The sequence below is a fragment of the Musca vetustissima genome, unplaced genomic scaffold (genome assembly GCF_032173495.1).
Source record: "Musca vetustissima isolate MV318-11 ecotype Yass unplaced genomic scaffold, APGP_CSIRO_Mvet_v1 utg14086, whole genome shotgun sequence".
In the NCBI taxonomy this organism is placed as follows: Eukaryota; Metazoa; Arthropoda; class Insecta; order Diptera; family Muscidae; genus Musca; species Musca vetustissima.
In genome coordinates this window covers 807150-825509 of record NW_026887531.1, presented here as the reverse complement: position 1 = coordinate 825509, position 18360 = coordinate 807150, and the positions used below count along the sequence as shown (strand labels likewise).

At 36.1% G+C, this 18360-nt stretch overlaps 1 protein-coding gene across 1 annotated transcript in view; it reads left to right on the top strand.

Annotated features, from left to right (window-relative positions):
- Positions 1 to 18360, top strand: part of LOC133335087 (protein Wnt-6) — a 60234-nt gene that overhangs the window by 19038 nt on the left and 22836 nt on the right. The window contains exon 2 of the mRNA XM_061543391.1: positions 16884 to 17104. Within this exon, the coding sequence (XP_061399375.1) occupies positions 16884 to 17104 (221 nt within the window). The remainder of the gene's footprint in view (positions 1 to 16883; positions 17105 to 18360) is intronic.

The window sequence follows — 18360 nt, the reverse complement described above, 5'->3', positions numbered from 1 at the left end:
AATATCACACTTATCTTATTTCTAGGGCACAGAAAAACGACAAGTAGAATAGATTCTGAGAGTGCGTAATAATTTCAATGTCAAGGCCAGGGTGTAATGGTCAAGATTACACTGAGAAATCACGACTGTGGTTACCATGAAAATATAAAAAATATGGACGAGCTGACTGCAGATGTTGTAGACGAGATGATGGAAGCGTATATAGGCATGTGGTGCCTATAGACGTGTTGAAGGGAGATGCATAGTTGACATAGAATAGTTGAAGTTTGTAAATATAGACGATCTGAAGGGAGAAATAAGTCTCTACAGACGAATTAAAGGTCCTTCAGACGAACTGAAGGTCTTTATAGATGACCTAAAGGGAGTCTCTATAGAAGAACTGAAGGGAGTCTCTATAGACGTGCTGAAGGGAGTCTCTATAGACGAGCTGAAGGGAGTCTCTATTGACGAGCTGAATGGAGTCTCTATAGTCTAGCTGAAGGGAGTCTCTATTGACGAGCTGAATGGAGTCTCTATAGACGAGCTGAAGGGAGTCTCTATTGACGAGCTGAAGGGAGTCTCTATAGACGAGCTGAAGGGAGTCTCTATAGACGAGCTGAAAGGAGTCTCTATAGAAGAACTGAAGGGAGTCTCTACAGAAGAGCTAATGGGAATCTCTATAGACGAGCTGAAGGGGGTCTCTATAGACAAGCTGAACGTAGTCTCTATATAAGAATTAAAAGTCTTTCAAGCAAACTGAAGGGAGAGAGTCTCTATAGATGATCTCAAAGGGAATCTCTATATAGAATCTAATATAAATCTTTATAAATATAAGAAATTTCTATAGACGACCTGAAGGAAATGTCTAGCAGCGAGTGACTACATGAAATGTAAATAGCTGAATTGTGGGTCACGAACACAGACAATGAAAGCAATTTAAATTAGCGGGTAGAAGTTGGTATAAATATATTAGGTTGGGGAAAAAGAAATCCATTATTTTTATATGAACTGTAGGACCTAACATGCTTCGGAGTTTCCGATTTGGGCGAAATATGCACCGCTTTGATGCCATGATGTCTCTCTCATATAAGTGCTGCTCTCTATTTGCAAAAAAAAACTCTAGTAGTCGATTTTCACAATCCTCCTAAGATACAATTTTTTTATCATTAAAGAAATTTTACAATAAAAGAAAAAGATGATAAATTTTCCCAACCAAGCTGTCGAAGTTTCTGGCGAGTCACTGTAGATGTGTGGGGTCTAGCGATGTCCGGGTAGAACATGACACCTCTCCTGTTGGCCTAATCTGGTCGTGTTTGGTCAATTGTCCAGTTAGTGACAGTAGAGATCAGAATTTAGCGTTTGGACATATGGAGGCAATTCATAATAAATAATCCCCTTCCAGTCCCACCAAATGCATAGCAGAATCTTCCTGGCCGTTGGTCTTGGTTTGGCCACCATTTGAGGTGCTTCGCCGATCTTTGACCACGACCGTTTTCGCACAGAGTTATCGTATGTGATCCATTTCTCATCTCCAGTCGCCATCTGTTTATGAAATGGGTCTGTCTCATTCCGTTTGGCCAAGGCTTCGCAGATGGAAATTCAATCCATTCTATTTTTATACCCTACACAACTATGTTGTCAGGGTATTATAGCTTTGTGCAGCCCCAAAAGTTTGTAACGCCGCGAAATATTGGTCCTAGACCCACCTTTAAGTATACCGATCTCATATTCTATGGCGTATATATTTGCCCCTAAAGGACCTAGACCCACAAAGTTGATAGTATGTTCAAGAGGAATGGTTGACCTTTAAATTGATACCAATTACATGGTCGTATGTACACCCAAAACTACACTAGAGGGCGGAGATATAGCGCTGATAGCTTTGAAAATTTCCATGAGATTCCAGGTATGGTCAACGACAACGCCTATAATTTTCGGTGATGATCAGATAATAATTTTGGGATGAAGTGGACCGAAAACATAACTTTTTGCGTTACATATTTATTAATATTATTATATTTTTTCTTGTTTGTTTTTGAGTCGATCTATAGGCCACAATTGAAAGCCCAACATTATAACATAACTCACGGTAAAGAGAATCTGGACAAGTACAGCCCTCGTCTACTGAATATTTGTAATATATGTTGAGCTTTAGTCGGGTTTCAAGAGGGTTCAAATAACGCAAAGTTAGATTTTCGTGGAAGTTGTGTAGGGTATTATATGGTCGGCCCGTCCGACTATACTGCTCCGATCACTGGTTTCTCTTAATTGGTGTTGGCACCCAAACATCGAGCTTCTTTTTGAATCCAGCTTTGTGTAAATGGTTTAAAACAGTTTTATGGTAGATTTTTAGCTCCTGGGCGATGTTATGACTGCTAAAATGCCGGTCAACTTCAAACATTTCTCCGATTTTATCGACATTTTTTACGATTGGCCTAATGGATTTCTTTTTCCCCAACCTAATATTATTATTTAAATTTGTTAAATATCGATAAAGTATTTTCAGAAGCTTGTACGCTTGAGCGTATGAGTAATATAAAAAGAACAAATAAACAATTCGCCAACAAAAAGTGAACAAATGCAAACATTTGAATTCTATCATAGCTAGAAATATTAGCTTTCGCGCATTTTTCAGATCCTCTAAGAACTTGCCGCCAATTTCGCTTACTAAAAGAATGTCAATAAACTTTTTATTTATGTACGTACGTATGACTGACTGACTAGCTGGCTGGTTGTCCAGGCGGCCAGCAGCAAATAGCTGACATTTGTCATTCCTAGTTGTTTACTTTTCTCACGCCTTGTTTTTTCAACAAAAATACAAAAAGAAGAAGAAGAAGAAAAACCATACTTCCAACTTTAATAACTGAGTCTAATTGGGAATTTTTTCATTAACAATGTCGAAAACATTTAGTTTTTGTTGTTGTTGTTATTGCTATTTATTTACTTTGACTAGGGTTTTTTTAGCTGATCTTGAGAAGTTTGGCGATTTTCGAGTATAGTCACGTTTTAGTTTAGAATAAAAAATAAGGTGTAACGAATAGATCATGCCAGCTCACTATGTAACTAACTTTACATGGATGATGACGATGATCTGGAGGACGATATGCGAAAAAAAGTTCAACAAGTGTTGACGGAAAAACAACAACAACAACAAGGAATGTTTTTTGTATTATGAGAGGAAAAAAGCTGGAACTCCTTTTATTCTATGGATCCCAAAGAGATCTCTCTAGGTGTTGGGAGATAATATCAGCATATATGTAGGATATATGGACCAACAAGAAGCCTCGATTTGACCTATCGATACTGTCTTTACATAGCTCCAAGATGGGATAAAAGTTTTTTTTAATAGACCACTATGTACAACCAGAATAGACTTTTCAATTGTTCCACTGTGCATTATTTGTATTTTTGTGATAATGGAAACACGTCACCATTAATCAACATTAGGGTATGTTTTAGTTGTTACCATGCCGTACAGCTCCGATCCATGTCATTACCATTCGTTTAAGGCCTTACAAGCCAAAAGCGATTCTCCCTTCATGCAGGGATAATAGCGTCAAAGAAAATTAAGCGTAAAATGACAACATTGTAGCAACGACTGAAGGTAAACAAGCACAAGGGCAACTCTAATTCTATAACCATCCTTGGAGACGGGAAGGCAAACAAGGACTTGAGCATGCAAACAAATTGTAGTTTGCCTTCGAAAGCGCCATTCGATTAACAAGTGTAACTAATGCAGGCCAACCCACGACCGAGAGATAAAGTGAACAATTCTTAGCACAAAGCAGCACGGCATTAGCAGTATAGCGTATTTTACACAAATAAAAAAAATAGATAAACAAGCCAGAGGATCCCACCATCGCCCCAACACCAGCCGCCAGATGATGCTTATGATGAAAACCCATGAGAATGTGAACATTTCCGCTTGTCTGCATTTTGCGTTAATTATAATGTCCACACTTTGGCACGATCACTCAAAATGACACGTTGATCATTGTCGTTGCAACCAATGGTCAATTCTGTTGCATTACCACCACCAGATCTCTCTTGTTGCAATGCCAATGACGTTTTTTTGTTGTTGTTGATTAACATCGAGATGGCGAGCCACGCCAAAAAGATAACCATCTCTGTGATCGTGTTCTCTGTGATCGTTCATGATAGTCAACGTGATCTGCAGATAGATGGTGATCATAATCATAATATACAAATTAAAAAGCATATAGACACACACCCAAATCGGCTAGAACATCGCTTGCTAAAATAAAAGGCTCATCGTCACGTGATTGTTGTTAATTAAATTTTGCTATATAATCAGATTTATTTAAGAAATAACCAGTGAGCGTAGTAGTATAAGGGCCGACTTTTTTTGGTTCTATATTCTGAGCTTGGGCAGTACTTCGCGACCTCTTGACCGACTTGAGGTCAACAAATATTACTAATATTAGGTACAGCCCTAATTACTAGTTCAAATTCCCTTCACCGTGGGTTGTGTTGTGATGTTCCTTCAATAATTAAAAGACACAAAAAATTGTCCCATTATTATCTGATCATCACCGAATATTATAGGTGTTGTCCTTGACCATACCCGGATCCTCATGAAAAATTTCGAAGCGATCAGCGCTATATATTGGCTCTCTATTATGGTAATGGGTTACTAAATAATATATGAATGCGTAAGCACCTGTAAATATTTAAGTGTAACTCCCACATACAAGAACGTACGACAATTGATACAATTTAAAGCTTAACCTCTCGAGTCTATGTCCTTCAGATGTAAATATATACGCTATAGAATACGAATTTTCTCATTTTTCACACAAAAGTCAGTGTCCATTTGAACCGCTAAATATTGACCGATCTTTATCAAAGCAGGTATGTTTATTCCTTGGCCCGATCCCCTTCTCCATGTAAAAATTGCGATATTTGGGCCATAATTGCGGCCTCCAGAGCGACCAGAAAATCAGACAAAAAAAAGTTTTTGGTCCATTCCGTCAACCAAATATTAACCGATCTTTACAAAAAACAATAGGAGTCTTAATAGGCCAGAACACATACTATATGCATACTAAATGGTCTATAACTGTGGCCTGTATCGTGTTTAAAAATTATAATGGACAGACGGACAGACACACGTGTCTAGATCAACTCAGCTAGTCGAGATATGACGATCGGTATACTTAAAGGTGGGTCTATGGCCAATATTTTCGCGGCTTTACAAACTCTTGGGGCTACATTCTTGTGTAGGGTATAGTTGTTATGATTTAATTATACAAACCATTCACTTTGTGTATAAATACGGCTCCCGACTCCTTGTTTCAGATTGTCTTTGACACAGTTCTCATATATACATCCAATTTATCATTTCAGATCCTCTTAAGCCCTATTTAAGGTCCACTTTCAGCTTGTCTATAGAGAAACTCTTCAGAGTCTTTTCAGAATGTACATAAATATTCCATTATCCGGTCCAGGATATAAATATCCCTTCCGCTCTTCCAGAAATATTCCTTTGCATTTGTATAAAAAGCTGGCTTAAGCTGTAATATGAGATATGCATACATTTACCTCATTATTCAGTATTAACTGTCAATAAAATCCTCTCCGATTCTATAACGAGTCCCATCATCCCGTCTATAATATACTACAATTAGCTTCTCAGCTCGTCTTTAAAGACTCCATCCCTTCAGCTCATCTATAAACCATCCCTTCAGCTCCTCTATAGAGACTTCCTTCAGCTCGTTTATAAAGACTTCCTCCTGCTCGTCTATGAAGACCTTCTTCAGCTTGTCTATAAAGTCTCCCTTCAGTTCGTCTATAAAGAGTCCCTTCAGCTCGTCTATAAATTCTCCCTTCAGCTCTTCTATAAAGACTCACTTCATCTCGTACCGCCCCTTGTTCAGCACCTCCCTGAAACTTCCCTTCCGATCATAGCATATTAATAGATTTTGCTTAGTCATTTCCTCCATTTTACGTGACACGTGAAATGTCATCACATCGCCAACAGAGACACCTGATCAGGTATTTTCTTCCAAAAATCGATCACATGTGACTATAGAAGAAACCAGTCAATAATAAGCTGCTACTCATTGCCACTGCCATTAGCGCCACTCCGCATATTAGGTATGCAAAAACATGACCAGAAAAAAACGAATGAACGACAAGAAAGGTAAATATTCATAAATAAATGTAAATTAATACAGAATGTGTACGTTGTCGTGGTAGCGATTAGCACAAAAGCATCACTCAACCAAGGCACAAGTCATCTGTCAACAAAGTGGTGCGAATTTTGTGCTGCTACTTCCACCGAAGCCGTTAATAAATTAGGAAAATAAAGCTAACGCCAGGAACACCCACGAATGCTGTTAGCAAACAAGACTAAATAATTTTCTGATATTAATTCGAAAAAACCACACTAGCCTACAATATTAGAGAAATTGAGATTTTTATTTTCGTTCCCAACATCCACTGATGTTGTTAATCGGAAGTCATTTTTAAAGAGAAAAAATCATAAATTCTTTAGAATTTTGAAAAAGTAAGTGTCACAGTCTAAACCTATGGAATATAAATATATACTTTATATTCCCGAAAAATATCTAGTACCTAAGCTAAGGGAAATTTAAGTGGAATAGGTAAAGGTTGCGATCTGCGATCCCTTTACTCTCAACATCATTAATTTATAAGCAAATCTAATTTTCTCTCAAAATGTATATTTAATCTTCACTTCTATCCATGTCCAATGAAATCAAAATCCCATCTCTGTATCATGTTAGAAAAATTGAAGTTATTTTCCATCTCTGCGAATACCTATATTGTCCACTCAAAGCAAGAAAACATTATTTAACAAACACTCTCCAAATATGCCATGTAGCGTCTAACAAGTGTACGAGATGATAAAGTAAATATTGGTCATGGGCAAATACAAAGGAAACGCGCAAACGCAGCAAGTCCAACAAAAACGAACAACGATACTGACCAGCCTCAATACACTTTCAGTTGACCAATACTTTCGATGCCATCAACACAAATGTATTGCTAACCTGGAGTATTTTTGTTGCTTTTGCTGTTGTCAACGATGACACCTAAAGGTAAATTCATTATTGTTGTTGTGAATGGAACACACGCCGCGTCATGAGAGCAGTGCGCAATCGCAGTGCCATGAAGATGTGTCATTCCCGGAAAGTGGAAATACAAACAGAAAAAAAACAGCCAGCCAGGCTTAAAATGAATGTCTTCACTCGAATGACGAGATCGAAGACCTCAGAGAGTCGGAGATGTGAAGGCTTCAAATAGTGCCTTTTGTTGTTGTTGATTATAAAAAATATGAATGAGTGTGGTAGGTGGTCTATTTAATGGACTTGCGAAAAATGTCATAGTGTTAAAAGTTGAAGAAGTAGAGACTCCCTTCAGCTCGTCTATAGAGATTCCCTTCAGCTCGTCTAAATTTACTCTCTTCAGCTCGTCTAAAGAAACTCCCATCAACACGTCTATGAGAGACTGCCTTGAAGTCATATATTGACACTCCCTTCAGCTCGTCTATACAAACTCCCATCAGCACCTCTATGAAATACTGCCTTCAGGTTATCTTTAAAGACTCCCTTCAGCTCGTCTAAAAACTCCTTTTAACTCAGGTCAACTATAGAGCCTCCCTTCGGGTCATCTATAGAGACTCTCTGCAGCTCGTCTAAAAACTCCTTTTAACACAGGTCAACTATAGAGACTCCCTTCAGGTCATCTACAGATACTCCCTTCAGGTCATCTACAGAGACTCCCTTCAGCTCGTCTATAAAGACTCCCTTCAGCTCATCCAATAAGGCTCTTTTCAAATCGACTGTAAATAATCCATTGAGCTCATCTAGAGAGAATCCCTTCAGTTCGTCCATAGTGACTCCCTTCAGCTCGTCTTTAGAAACTCCCTTCAGCTCGTCTGAAGAGACCCACTTTAGTTCGTGTATAGAGACTCCCTTCAGCTTATCCATAAAAACGTATCCATAACATTAAAAACTAGTCCATAAAGACTACCTTCAGCTTGTCTACAAGCACTCAGCTCGTTCATAAAGACTACATTCTGCTCGTCTATAGAGACACCCTTCAGCTCGTCTATAGATACTCTCTTCAGGTCAACTATAGAACTCAATTCAGCTCGTCTATAAAAATTAACTTCAGCTGATCTACAGAAACACCCTTTAGGTTGTCTATAGATCCTCTCTTCAGCTCACCTATGAAAGACTCCCCTTGAAATTCCCATTCATTAAGATATCCCCCTCCTATTAAAAAAAAAAATACCGACAAGTGCAAGTTTAAGCACTTGCCACCCTGCAAGGCCGGCGAAGAAGACTTCACACAAACAAACAATCAATGACATGACAAAATATCAATTTATCGCCTCTATGCATCTCTTGACCAAGTCGGAGCAGTTAAGACCTTCACCACTGCCATGTGTGTGATCTTTCTTTATTATGATGACCACAATAGAGTGTCCATGTCCAACGCAGAATCTCAAGTGTTTGCATAAGAAATTTATAAGATTAGTACTTATAATTTTCAACTTATACTCAGTAGGTTCGAATGCATGTGAAAGAACCTGTTGTCCTCTCTTGGTCATCTCGACCATTCATAAGAAGTGGACCCTAGTGCTTACAATGTGTGGTGTGGAGTGTAAATGATGAATGAATGATTCAATACTGATGCAATCTCTAGATGTGTGCGTGTGTGTGCACAAATCCACTTTTATGAAGATGTCAATGGATTTTCCGTCTGTTCATTCATTCAAAAGAAAAATAAACAAAATTATGAATCATGACCGATGAAAATAGCGTAGAGATAGAGAAGTGAAGGCAAAATTCTATTGAAATCGAAAATGAAAATATATTAAAATCTTCATTAATTTTCATTGCTGTAGATCCAGTGTACCAGATAACTGTGGCTAAAAGCTAAATGGAATTATCAGAAAGTAGGGATGACAACATTGTGGCATAAACAACAAAATAAAGGGGGTAGAGATGTGTGTACCTTTAAAACACAGAATATTTCAATCTCAGATTATTTGTTTTATTTGTAGGGCTCATTTATTAGGGTCAATATGTTTAAATTGTGGCCCTAATGAGAGGATATGATGCTATAATATATATATAATGTATCCTGAACTTTATTGAATTCAATTTGAATTTTGATTTTTTTTCTTCCAATGCATAATTTTTTCAACTGAAATCTCCTGTAGACTACCCAAGTTCCACCACCATACACATAATTTTCCACCAGCGTGTGGTATAGTGTTCCAAAATTTTAATCTTTTTCGATTGCACCAAGGTGCAATCATTGAAATCAAATTCATCGTCCTCATTACACCCACAAATCATTTCACGCCTAACAAGAGGTGGTCACCAGAAAATATCCGAAATCAACATCAAAACAAAATAAGTGTGAATATTAGCACAAATGATGTGTTAGCATTTCATAATTAGAGCTAATCTCATATAAAACAAATAAACATCATCAATTCCAAGTCCAAAAAAACAAACACAACAGAAAATGACCAGTCGATGGAAAACATCCAAGTGTCAGTCAGCGGGACTTTTTTGGAGTGTCATGCAGCGCTAAGTGTTGTTAATTTTTCTATACTGTTTTTTTTTCGAAAATGTCGATTTGCATGCCATTGGTATTTGGACGATGATAGTGGGTGGCGCAGAGCAAGCCGCTGTGTCGATACGTCTTTTCTTGAAAAAATAAACTTTTTTCCATGTTAAATAAATAAATATGGGTAAAATGAATACACAAGCATACAACAAACAATTTGGATATTTTCTAATTGGCTCTTATGGTGAGTGAATGAAAAGTTGCACGGTTTAATTTTTTTAGAAGTGCGAAACATCAATTTGTTTTCTCTAACAATTTTTGGTAATAGGATCACATTTACCCAGTGGGTATTCCAAAAAAATACAAAACCAAACAAGTTGTAACACTGTTGGAGTCCAAAATATGATTTATGAAGGTTAATATGAGATAATTATTTGAAAATTATGAAAAATTACATAGAAATCAGAATAGATAAAAATGAACACATACATATTCTGCATTTTAAACAAATATGTGTTATATCTAAAAGATCAAAAAATAGTATCTTTAGAATAAGGAAGATCTGCCTAATATAATATCAGATTTTTAGGACACATTTGGAAAATCTTCTATCTGTAACTGTATATGGTTTTTATTTATGGAAACCGGTGAAAGGTATTATATTCATAAAATATCTTTGGAAGATCTTTCTTCAATGGAAAACCTAGCTATAGGAGTCTTGTCGAATGTTTTCTATCCATAGAAGACTATTAAAGTCCAAAGAAGATCGTAAGGATCCTCTATACATAGGAAAACTGTCAAAAGTCATTTGTTTTGTATAAGACAACATTTCGTCTAATCTTCTGTCTAAACAAGTTGGAAGGACTTCTATGAATATTAATAGTAGAGTGCGTGTTTATACATATATCATCTGTAGAAAGTATTCATACAGGCAAAAGGCTTCCTATCTATGCAAAGTCTGTCTGGCATTCTATCCATGGAATACCCACGGAAGGTTTTCTATGTAAAGAGTTTCCAACAACAGTTGTTATTTTCATCTGTATGGACTCTTCTTAGTACATATGTCTGAACGGACTATCCTCAGCTCATTAATAGATTCCATCTACATTTCTTCTGGAGAGACTCCATTTTGCTCTATAAAATACTCCATTCGGAGACTCCATATGGAGACTCCTTTCAGGTCGTATATAAATGATCCCTTCAGATCGTCCATACTCGTTCTATATAAAGCGTTTCCCAAGAAAAGATTTAAACATTTTATACCTTGTAAGCCTCAGTACAAAAATTAGTTAAAAAAGTAAAATGGTGTCAGTCAGTCTTGCCCACAGAGACCGTCTTTTGTGGGGAAAGTACCAGAGGATAATGGTTGCACCAAATCTATGGTTTGTACATACATCAAATCGGATACTCCATTTACTTAATAACAAATTTCCAAAATATTGACACTTTGTGGGATAGATAACAGAAGGAGTGAATCCAGGCATTGGTAAAAATTTTAATGTCAGATGTACTGTGTTGTATTTCTATCAAGAACATTTGACCCATAAGCCGAGCTGAAAAAAGATTTCCAGGCGCGTCAATCTTGCGCGCAGCTCTTCCAAATTGAAAGACCATGTTCGGAAATGTTGTCTTCCACTTGACTTTTCAAACTGATTTGTGACCTTCCCCTTCTGCGTGAACCATCAGTTGGCTCGATTTTATATGCGTTTAGTGCTGGGTCATCCTCATACATTCTCAAAACATGACCCAGCCAACGTAGTCGCTATAAACCAGCACAGGTAGTTTCAGCGTCTTGTAGAGTGTAAGTTTGGTCTTGCGAGAGGTGGCCTTGTTTTTGAATTACTTACTTAGATCATATTAGCATATGTTTGTCAACACTATCCTTCTCCGCATTGCAAAACTAATTTCGTTAGTTTTATTTATGACGGTACCGAGGTATATAAAATCATTGACTTGGTCAAAGCTATAGTTCAAGTTCCACAGTTGGTCTACTGGACGTCTTGCGCGGATTGGGCTGTCGAACGTGGCTTTATAGTCGACGAATAGGTGGAACGTCACGATGTGATTTTCATGGGTCTTTTCCAGGATTGGACGCAGTGTATCTTAGTGGGTATCTTATTCACCTATATTATTTGCTACCAGAAGCTTTGCAAAATGCTCCTTCCAGATCCTCAACACGCTGTCTGTATCTGTCATCTCCACAGGATGATGTGGCTGAATATCATCTTATTGATTCCTGTCTCACGTTTTGGCAGAATTTATAATTTCAGGGCCAGGGCAACGATCACATGCTCTACGTAGTCTGCTCAATTTTGTCTTCTGTTGGAAGATGGCTTTTATACGGATTATAACAATTCACTCATCCACTGGAGTGAATCAAGAGATGATGTCCTTTATTCTGCTGTCAGCCATAAATCCGCATCCAAATTAATGTCTCGTTTCATGGCAACTATAATGCAGTGTGTAATTGTCAGATTTACTTTCGCTTTCCCTTTCATTTCCTGGAAGGCAATAACATCGGATTTGTACTTCTTATGTATATCCGCGAAAGCGGAAAACAAAGCACATTCCAAACGCTGATACTGGTCCTTTATGCGCATGCGGGGCTCTTCAACATTAGGGGGTTCGGTTTTCTTTTTCGTTGCTTTTTCATGGTAGTTGGGGTTTCCGAGTGCGGACAAATATCCCGGCGCCTCAACACATTCTTATAGTTGTTATGGGTGAAGTCGTGGCACATACATATTCATCGGGTGTTAAAAATAGCTACCCCAGGTGACACCGTGGGTGGTCAGTGTCCACAATTGAGATGAAAGAGAGATCAAGATAAGCCTGGGCTTTGTCATGTTAAACCCAATCAGAGCCGTTGCATGGTGTCTATCATCGCTTACGTCAGCTAAGTTTAATAAAATCTATTCAATTAATATTAGATTTATAAATTTTCAAAATGTTGACTCTATGTGGGGAAAGGACTAAAAACAGTAAAACAATGGATCATATCTGCGAATGTGATTTAGGTTTGGTAAAAGTATTACGACGTAAAAATACATTGATAATGGCTTTATTATTTTTCAAAATGTTGACACTTTGACAAAAAGGTGTATCGATTGCACACATTTTGACCTAGAAGAAGTGGACCGATATCCTCCATCTTTAATCATTATAAATACATAGTTAAAATATAAGGTTTTGCAACGTTGTGAATAGTGTTTTGGAGAAATATTACGGTATCCAAAATTTTGATAAAACATGTTATTACCTTCGAAATTTAAAAATCGACCCCAAATTGTCTGCAACGGATTTTGCGTTAGTAGGATTGGTGTCTGAAACCAATCTTTTGATGAGGAATCACATAATCCTTATTAGTCACAAGGCTGAGTTTCAAAACAATTCATGGACAGATAGTCGGACTAACGATTCTAAGTTTTTACTGAAAAGTACTTACGCATGTTACAAACACATGTACAAAAATTCTATACCATAATGTGAAAATATACCACGAATAATTAACACAGAACAAACTCTTCAACAAATAAAACATGATACCCAAAGTGATTTAAATTATTTTTAATAAAATCAAATACTTCAAAAATATGTTTCACCCTGAGTATATCCATTATACTCATGTTTAATATTATCAATGTATTTATAGATAAATTAATAACAATTTAATATGAAATAATCGATTATAACACTTCAAATCCATTGGATACTTATAATCGCACTTGTTATCAATGTTTTTTCTTATTCAATCACCTTTTTTTCATTCATAACCCAGCAAACATTTTGCAAGTAATCTTTATTCATTTGAATCGATAGATATCCCATGGAGCTTTAGAAGAAAATGGACCAATCTGTGAATTAAGATAATATATATATTTTTCATTCTTGTATATTTGGACAGAATCAATCACTTTACGAAATCTTCTCATTAACATAATCTGTTGTTTTTGTAAGGAAAACTATTTAGTTTATTGGGATAAGTGGATAACAAAAAATTACAAAAATAACAATTTGAATTGATTCAATTCGATTTGTTATACTTTGGATTCATTGATGTTTCTTTTGTTCGCGTTGTTATTTTTCGAGATGTTTAGACACACACAGAGTCCAAAAATCAGAGAGAGAGCAACTTGAAAATGTCATTTAATTTCAATAAGCTTCTTAAGCATCCACAAGACAATGCACAAACAAACAAATAAACAAGCATTGACTCCTGATATTTTCAAGTGCTACCGCAGCAGTACCACTTAACAGCTTTAACAACTCAACAGCATCATGCCCCGAATGTTGTTGAATTGTTGTGGTTGTGTTCCTGTTGCTGCCAGAATGACCCCCCATTAAATAAACACCATGTCCGCATACCATCGAAATCCGTGATCTGTGGAGAGCATTTCAAAATACATATTCGATTTTTTTTTTTTTTTGGGCCAAATATTTTTTGTATGTTTCAGTCAAAAACTTTGAACACTTGAGAGGTGTCAATTGGTAACATACATAATTGTTAACACATTTAGTCCAAGTTTTGAAATACACTGTAGAGATATTTTGTAAGTTGTATATAAAGAGAAATGGGGTGTTGTGTGTACACCTCAATATTAAGGATTTAAGGTCTGTAAAGCCTGCCTTAATTTCCCTAATTTATGACTTTTTATACCCTCCCCTATAGTATGGAGGGTATATTAGTTTTGTTTTTTCCGTTTGTAACTCATCGAAATAATCATTTCCGACCCTATAAAGTGTATATATTCTTGACCAGCACAAAATTCTATGACGATTTAAGCATGTCCGTCAGTTGTAATAACTCTAGCGTCAAAACGAATTGAGATAGATCGCCAAAATTTTGCAGTGTCTTATTTTGTCACCATAACGGTCCACGTTTAGGCCCCCATATAAGGGTACCCCCAATTTTCGATATTTTGGGGTTCTTGAGCGGGCTTTCTATTCGGTATTAAAATCTCCACTAAAAATTATAAATACACTGTGCAGCACTAAAATCTTGAACCAATCGAGACCCCCAAAATCTTGAAGCTTGTGATGGTGGAAGAAAATCCCTAGCTGGGTTTTGCATTATTAGCTAAGTTTTTTTTTAAATTAATTTTTAAAATATTCGCTGAAATTTTGTACAATTTTCGAATAATACTATATTTATATCTCGTAAACTATTCGAAATATTGCTTTTCTCTCTTAAGCAATATTTTTCCTCTTAATTAGATCTAAAAATTTTCTTTTGAGATAAAATCAATAAAACAACACCATCATGCTGAAAATAGCACAACTGCAAGAAAATTAAAATTTCCTTTTTCCATGTTTAATTTTTACTTCAATTTTGTACCTATTTATTGAAAAAAGCATAGTAATTTTTATTTCTATAAACATAAATTGGGAGTGAATTTCTTTGGTATTTTGATAATTTGTGAGGCTATAACTGGTAAGGAGTCAACCAATGAAATCAAAATATTGTTTGATTTGCTATTGGCTATCTTTTTGTCATATATTTTTTGTCCCTTTAGGTGTAGTTTCTGAAATAAGTGTGAAAAACATTGTCTAAATTTTAATTTTTTTTGCAGTTGTGCTATTTTCAATGATGTTGTTGTTTTATTGATTTTATCTCAAGAGAAAATTTGTAGACCTATGTATTGTAATAGAAAAGCAATATTTCGAAAGTTCACGAGATATAGACTCAATAATAAGTACTATTATTCGGTCCTTGGTTTATTTTAAAATTTAATTTAAAAGAAATCCTTAGCATAATGCAAAACCCAGCTATTTTCATCCGTCACAAGCTTCAAGATTTTGGGGGTCCATGTTAAATTTTAAAGTTGAAAAATGTGTCACTGTGATATCGGTCTACTTTTTTGGTAGCACCCATATAAGGGTACCCCAAATATTCGAATTTTGAATGCAATTTGGCAAATTCAAATTTTGTACATTTATTTGGCTATCTCCACTAAAAATTATAAATATCGGTCCACTTTTTCTGGTAGCCCCCATATAACGGTATTCGGTATTGAAATTTGGAAAAATCGGTTCAGATTTAGACATAGCTCCCATATATTCGTCGGATTTAAGGTAAATGGTGCACCAAAGTCCCTATATAACTTTCGATTTGCACGAAATTTGTCACATCGTACTGTATTAAGCCTAGAATGATGTGCGCTAAGTTTTGTGAAAATCGTCCGATTTGATGTAAATGGTGCACCAAAGTCCCTATATGTCTTTCGATTTGCACGAAATTTGGCATAGCGTACTGAATTGAGTCTATAAAATCAATTCAGATTTCGAATGAGACTTGAATGACATTATTGCGTTTTGTTGAAATTGGTGCAGATGTGGCTAGCTTCCATATGTATTTCGAAGGGGTGTCTCATTGATATTAAATATTTAACAGTGTGACATACCGAATAGCGTGTATCAAGGCATGAGTATCTTCCTTCGAGGGAACATTGTCATATGTACATACATACACACATATGTACAATAAACCCAATGTGTTTTACGATCTTGTATATTTGTTGTCGCCTAATTAATTGATAATTAATTTGGCTGCCAATTAATTAAAAATTTCAAGTCATAAAAAAATATTTATTGATTAAATTGTGATTCTTATCAGTAGCACAGCAGTCATAAAAATTTCGAAATTAATTTGATATTCAGTGACACCTTTTGGACGACAAAAAAAGTAGAATTTCTTCTTGGGCGTGTGAATTATTTTGATCGACATCGATCGACAAAGAGAGGCGTGTGGGGATAATGAAAACAGGAAATGAAATGATTTTTATGAAGCTTTTTTATTGTTGCCAGACATCTCGTTAATCAATTAATTTGTTGTTATTGGTTTTGTTATCAATTGTTGATGATGTCGGTATTTATTGTTCTTTTGTAGCTTGTTTTAGAAGTTGTTTGCTGTTCATAATTTTAAATAAAACAGCTGGAGCCCAAAAATAGATGAAGTGTTAGAGAACAATTTTCAAACATGATATTATCAATTGAGAAAACTTTTTTAGTTGCATATTAAGGGAAGGAAATTGATATCGATGATCAAAGAATTATATTTTAGATTTTGAAAGAATTTCAGGGATAAGTTCGGCAGGCGATTTAGTTACATTCGATATTTTTCATTTTTAATAGCATGCAATTTTTAAAAACTCCATATTTTTAAATACTAAACAATAAACATGTAACTACCTTACTAATCATTACATTCCCTATCTCCTTCTTTTTTCTTTTCATGAACTACAACTATTTCTTGCTCATCCACCCACAACACTGATGACGTACCGACATCGTCGTGCCTATGTCATCTACAACAATTTGACATTCCTTTGACAACACAGGGCTGAGGGCTCGAATATTCTACTTGATCCAGATTTAATGTGCAAAAAGACACGTCGTCTACGTGGTAAAATGGCTGAAATTTGCCGACGCGATTCTGCCCTCCTGAAAGAGATCATCAACGGCATTAATCTAGGCTTCCGAGAATGTGAATTTCAATTTCGAAATCGTCGCTGGAATTGTTCAACGTTACGCAAAAGCATGAGAAAAATCTTAATGAGAGGTAAGTGTGATGAGGCAAAGCATTGTTCCTTTTTTTCATGTCATTGTTTAAAAGTTAAAAGAGTTTTGTTGCTATTGCAAAAACTGTATAAGGTATGGAGTTAAAATTAAGTTCTATCAGGGATACTATATCATAAATAAGGCAATGTGTCCGAAGATGATTGAGCCTTGGGTCGTAAAGGACAAAACAAACACAAAAAAGCAAGTAGAAAAGTGTCAGTCGATGTTGCCGCCAAATAAATATTTTTAGCCTGAGACATATTTAGACATATCCTGTCGTTTGTGTACAATTGTGGCCTTGTGTTGGAGGAACCAATATTTTTATTAAATTGATTTTAAAATTGTGATATTTTGTGTAGGAGGCATCAAAGAAAATTGACCTCTATAACCGATATTTGCACTCTACCCCAATGGTTTGGACCCCACATGATTCTTCATTCGATTTCGTGGTAAGATGAAAGGTTGCACTGGAGACCTTTCTATTCACTTCATTTATTTATGATTTATAAATTTTCAACGTGTATATAATAAAACATTCTACCATCGACAGAGGAATTTTACCCTCTTGGAATCCGAACTGCTACTTTATATCTATGCAAAAACACGAACATATATTGAAAATTGAGATATATTATTATAGAAAGACTAATGCCAACCTACGGAATTTAATATATTGAACTAATCATCGCGTAGACGACAACGTACAAGCCAAGAAAAATAAAATAGTGCTTAACTCATACTTACTTAGATGGCTTATGACAGAACGGTTACTCCATAAGCCTAGTTTAAAATAGATCTATAAGCGAGTCGGTCTTGTGCGCATCTCATCTAATTTGGAAGACTATTTTCCGAAATGTTTTTTCTACTTGATTTTTTTTCCTAGGATTCGTGGCTTTCCCCTTTTGCGTTATCCATCAATTGGCTCGCTTTTCTATGACCTTTGAGCTGGGGAATTCTCATTCATTCTTACAACATGACCTAGCCAACGTAGTCGCTCGCAATTTTCGACCCATTATGTCGATGTCGTCGGCGTAGGAGAGTAACAAATGCCGTTTGGTGTACAGAGAAGGAATTCTGTTCACCTTTGCCTCTCGTATGACCTTTTCCAGCAGGGTGTTAACAAGGTAACACGACAAACTGTCACCATGTCTGAATCCTCCTTCGGTATTGAAAGACTCCTAGAGGTCCTTACCGACTTTAACTGCTGACCTTGCGGCAGCTAAATATAACCTGCATATTAATTTTGCATTAATGCCG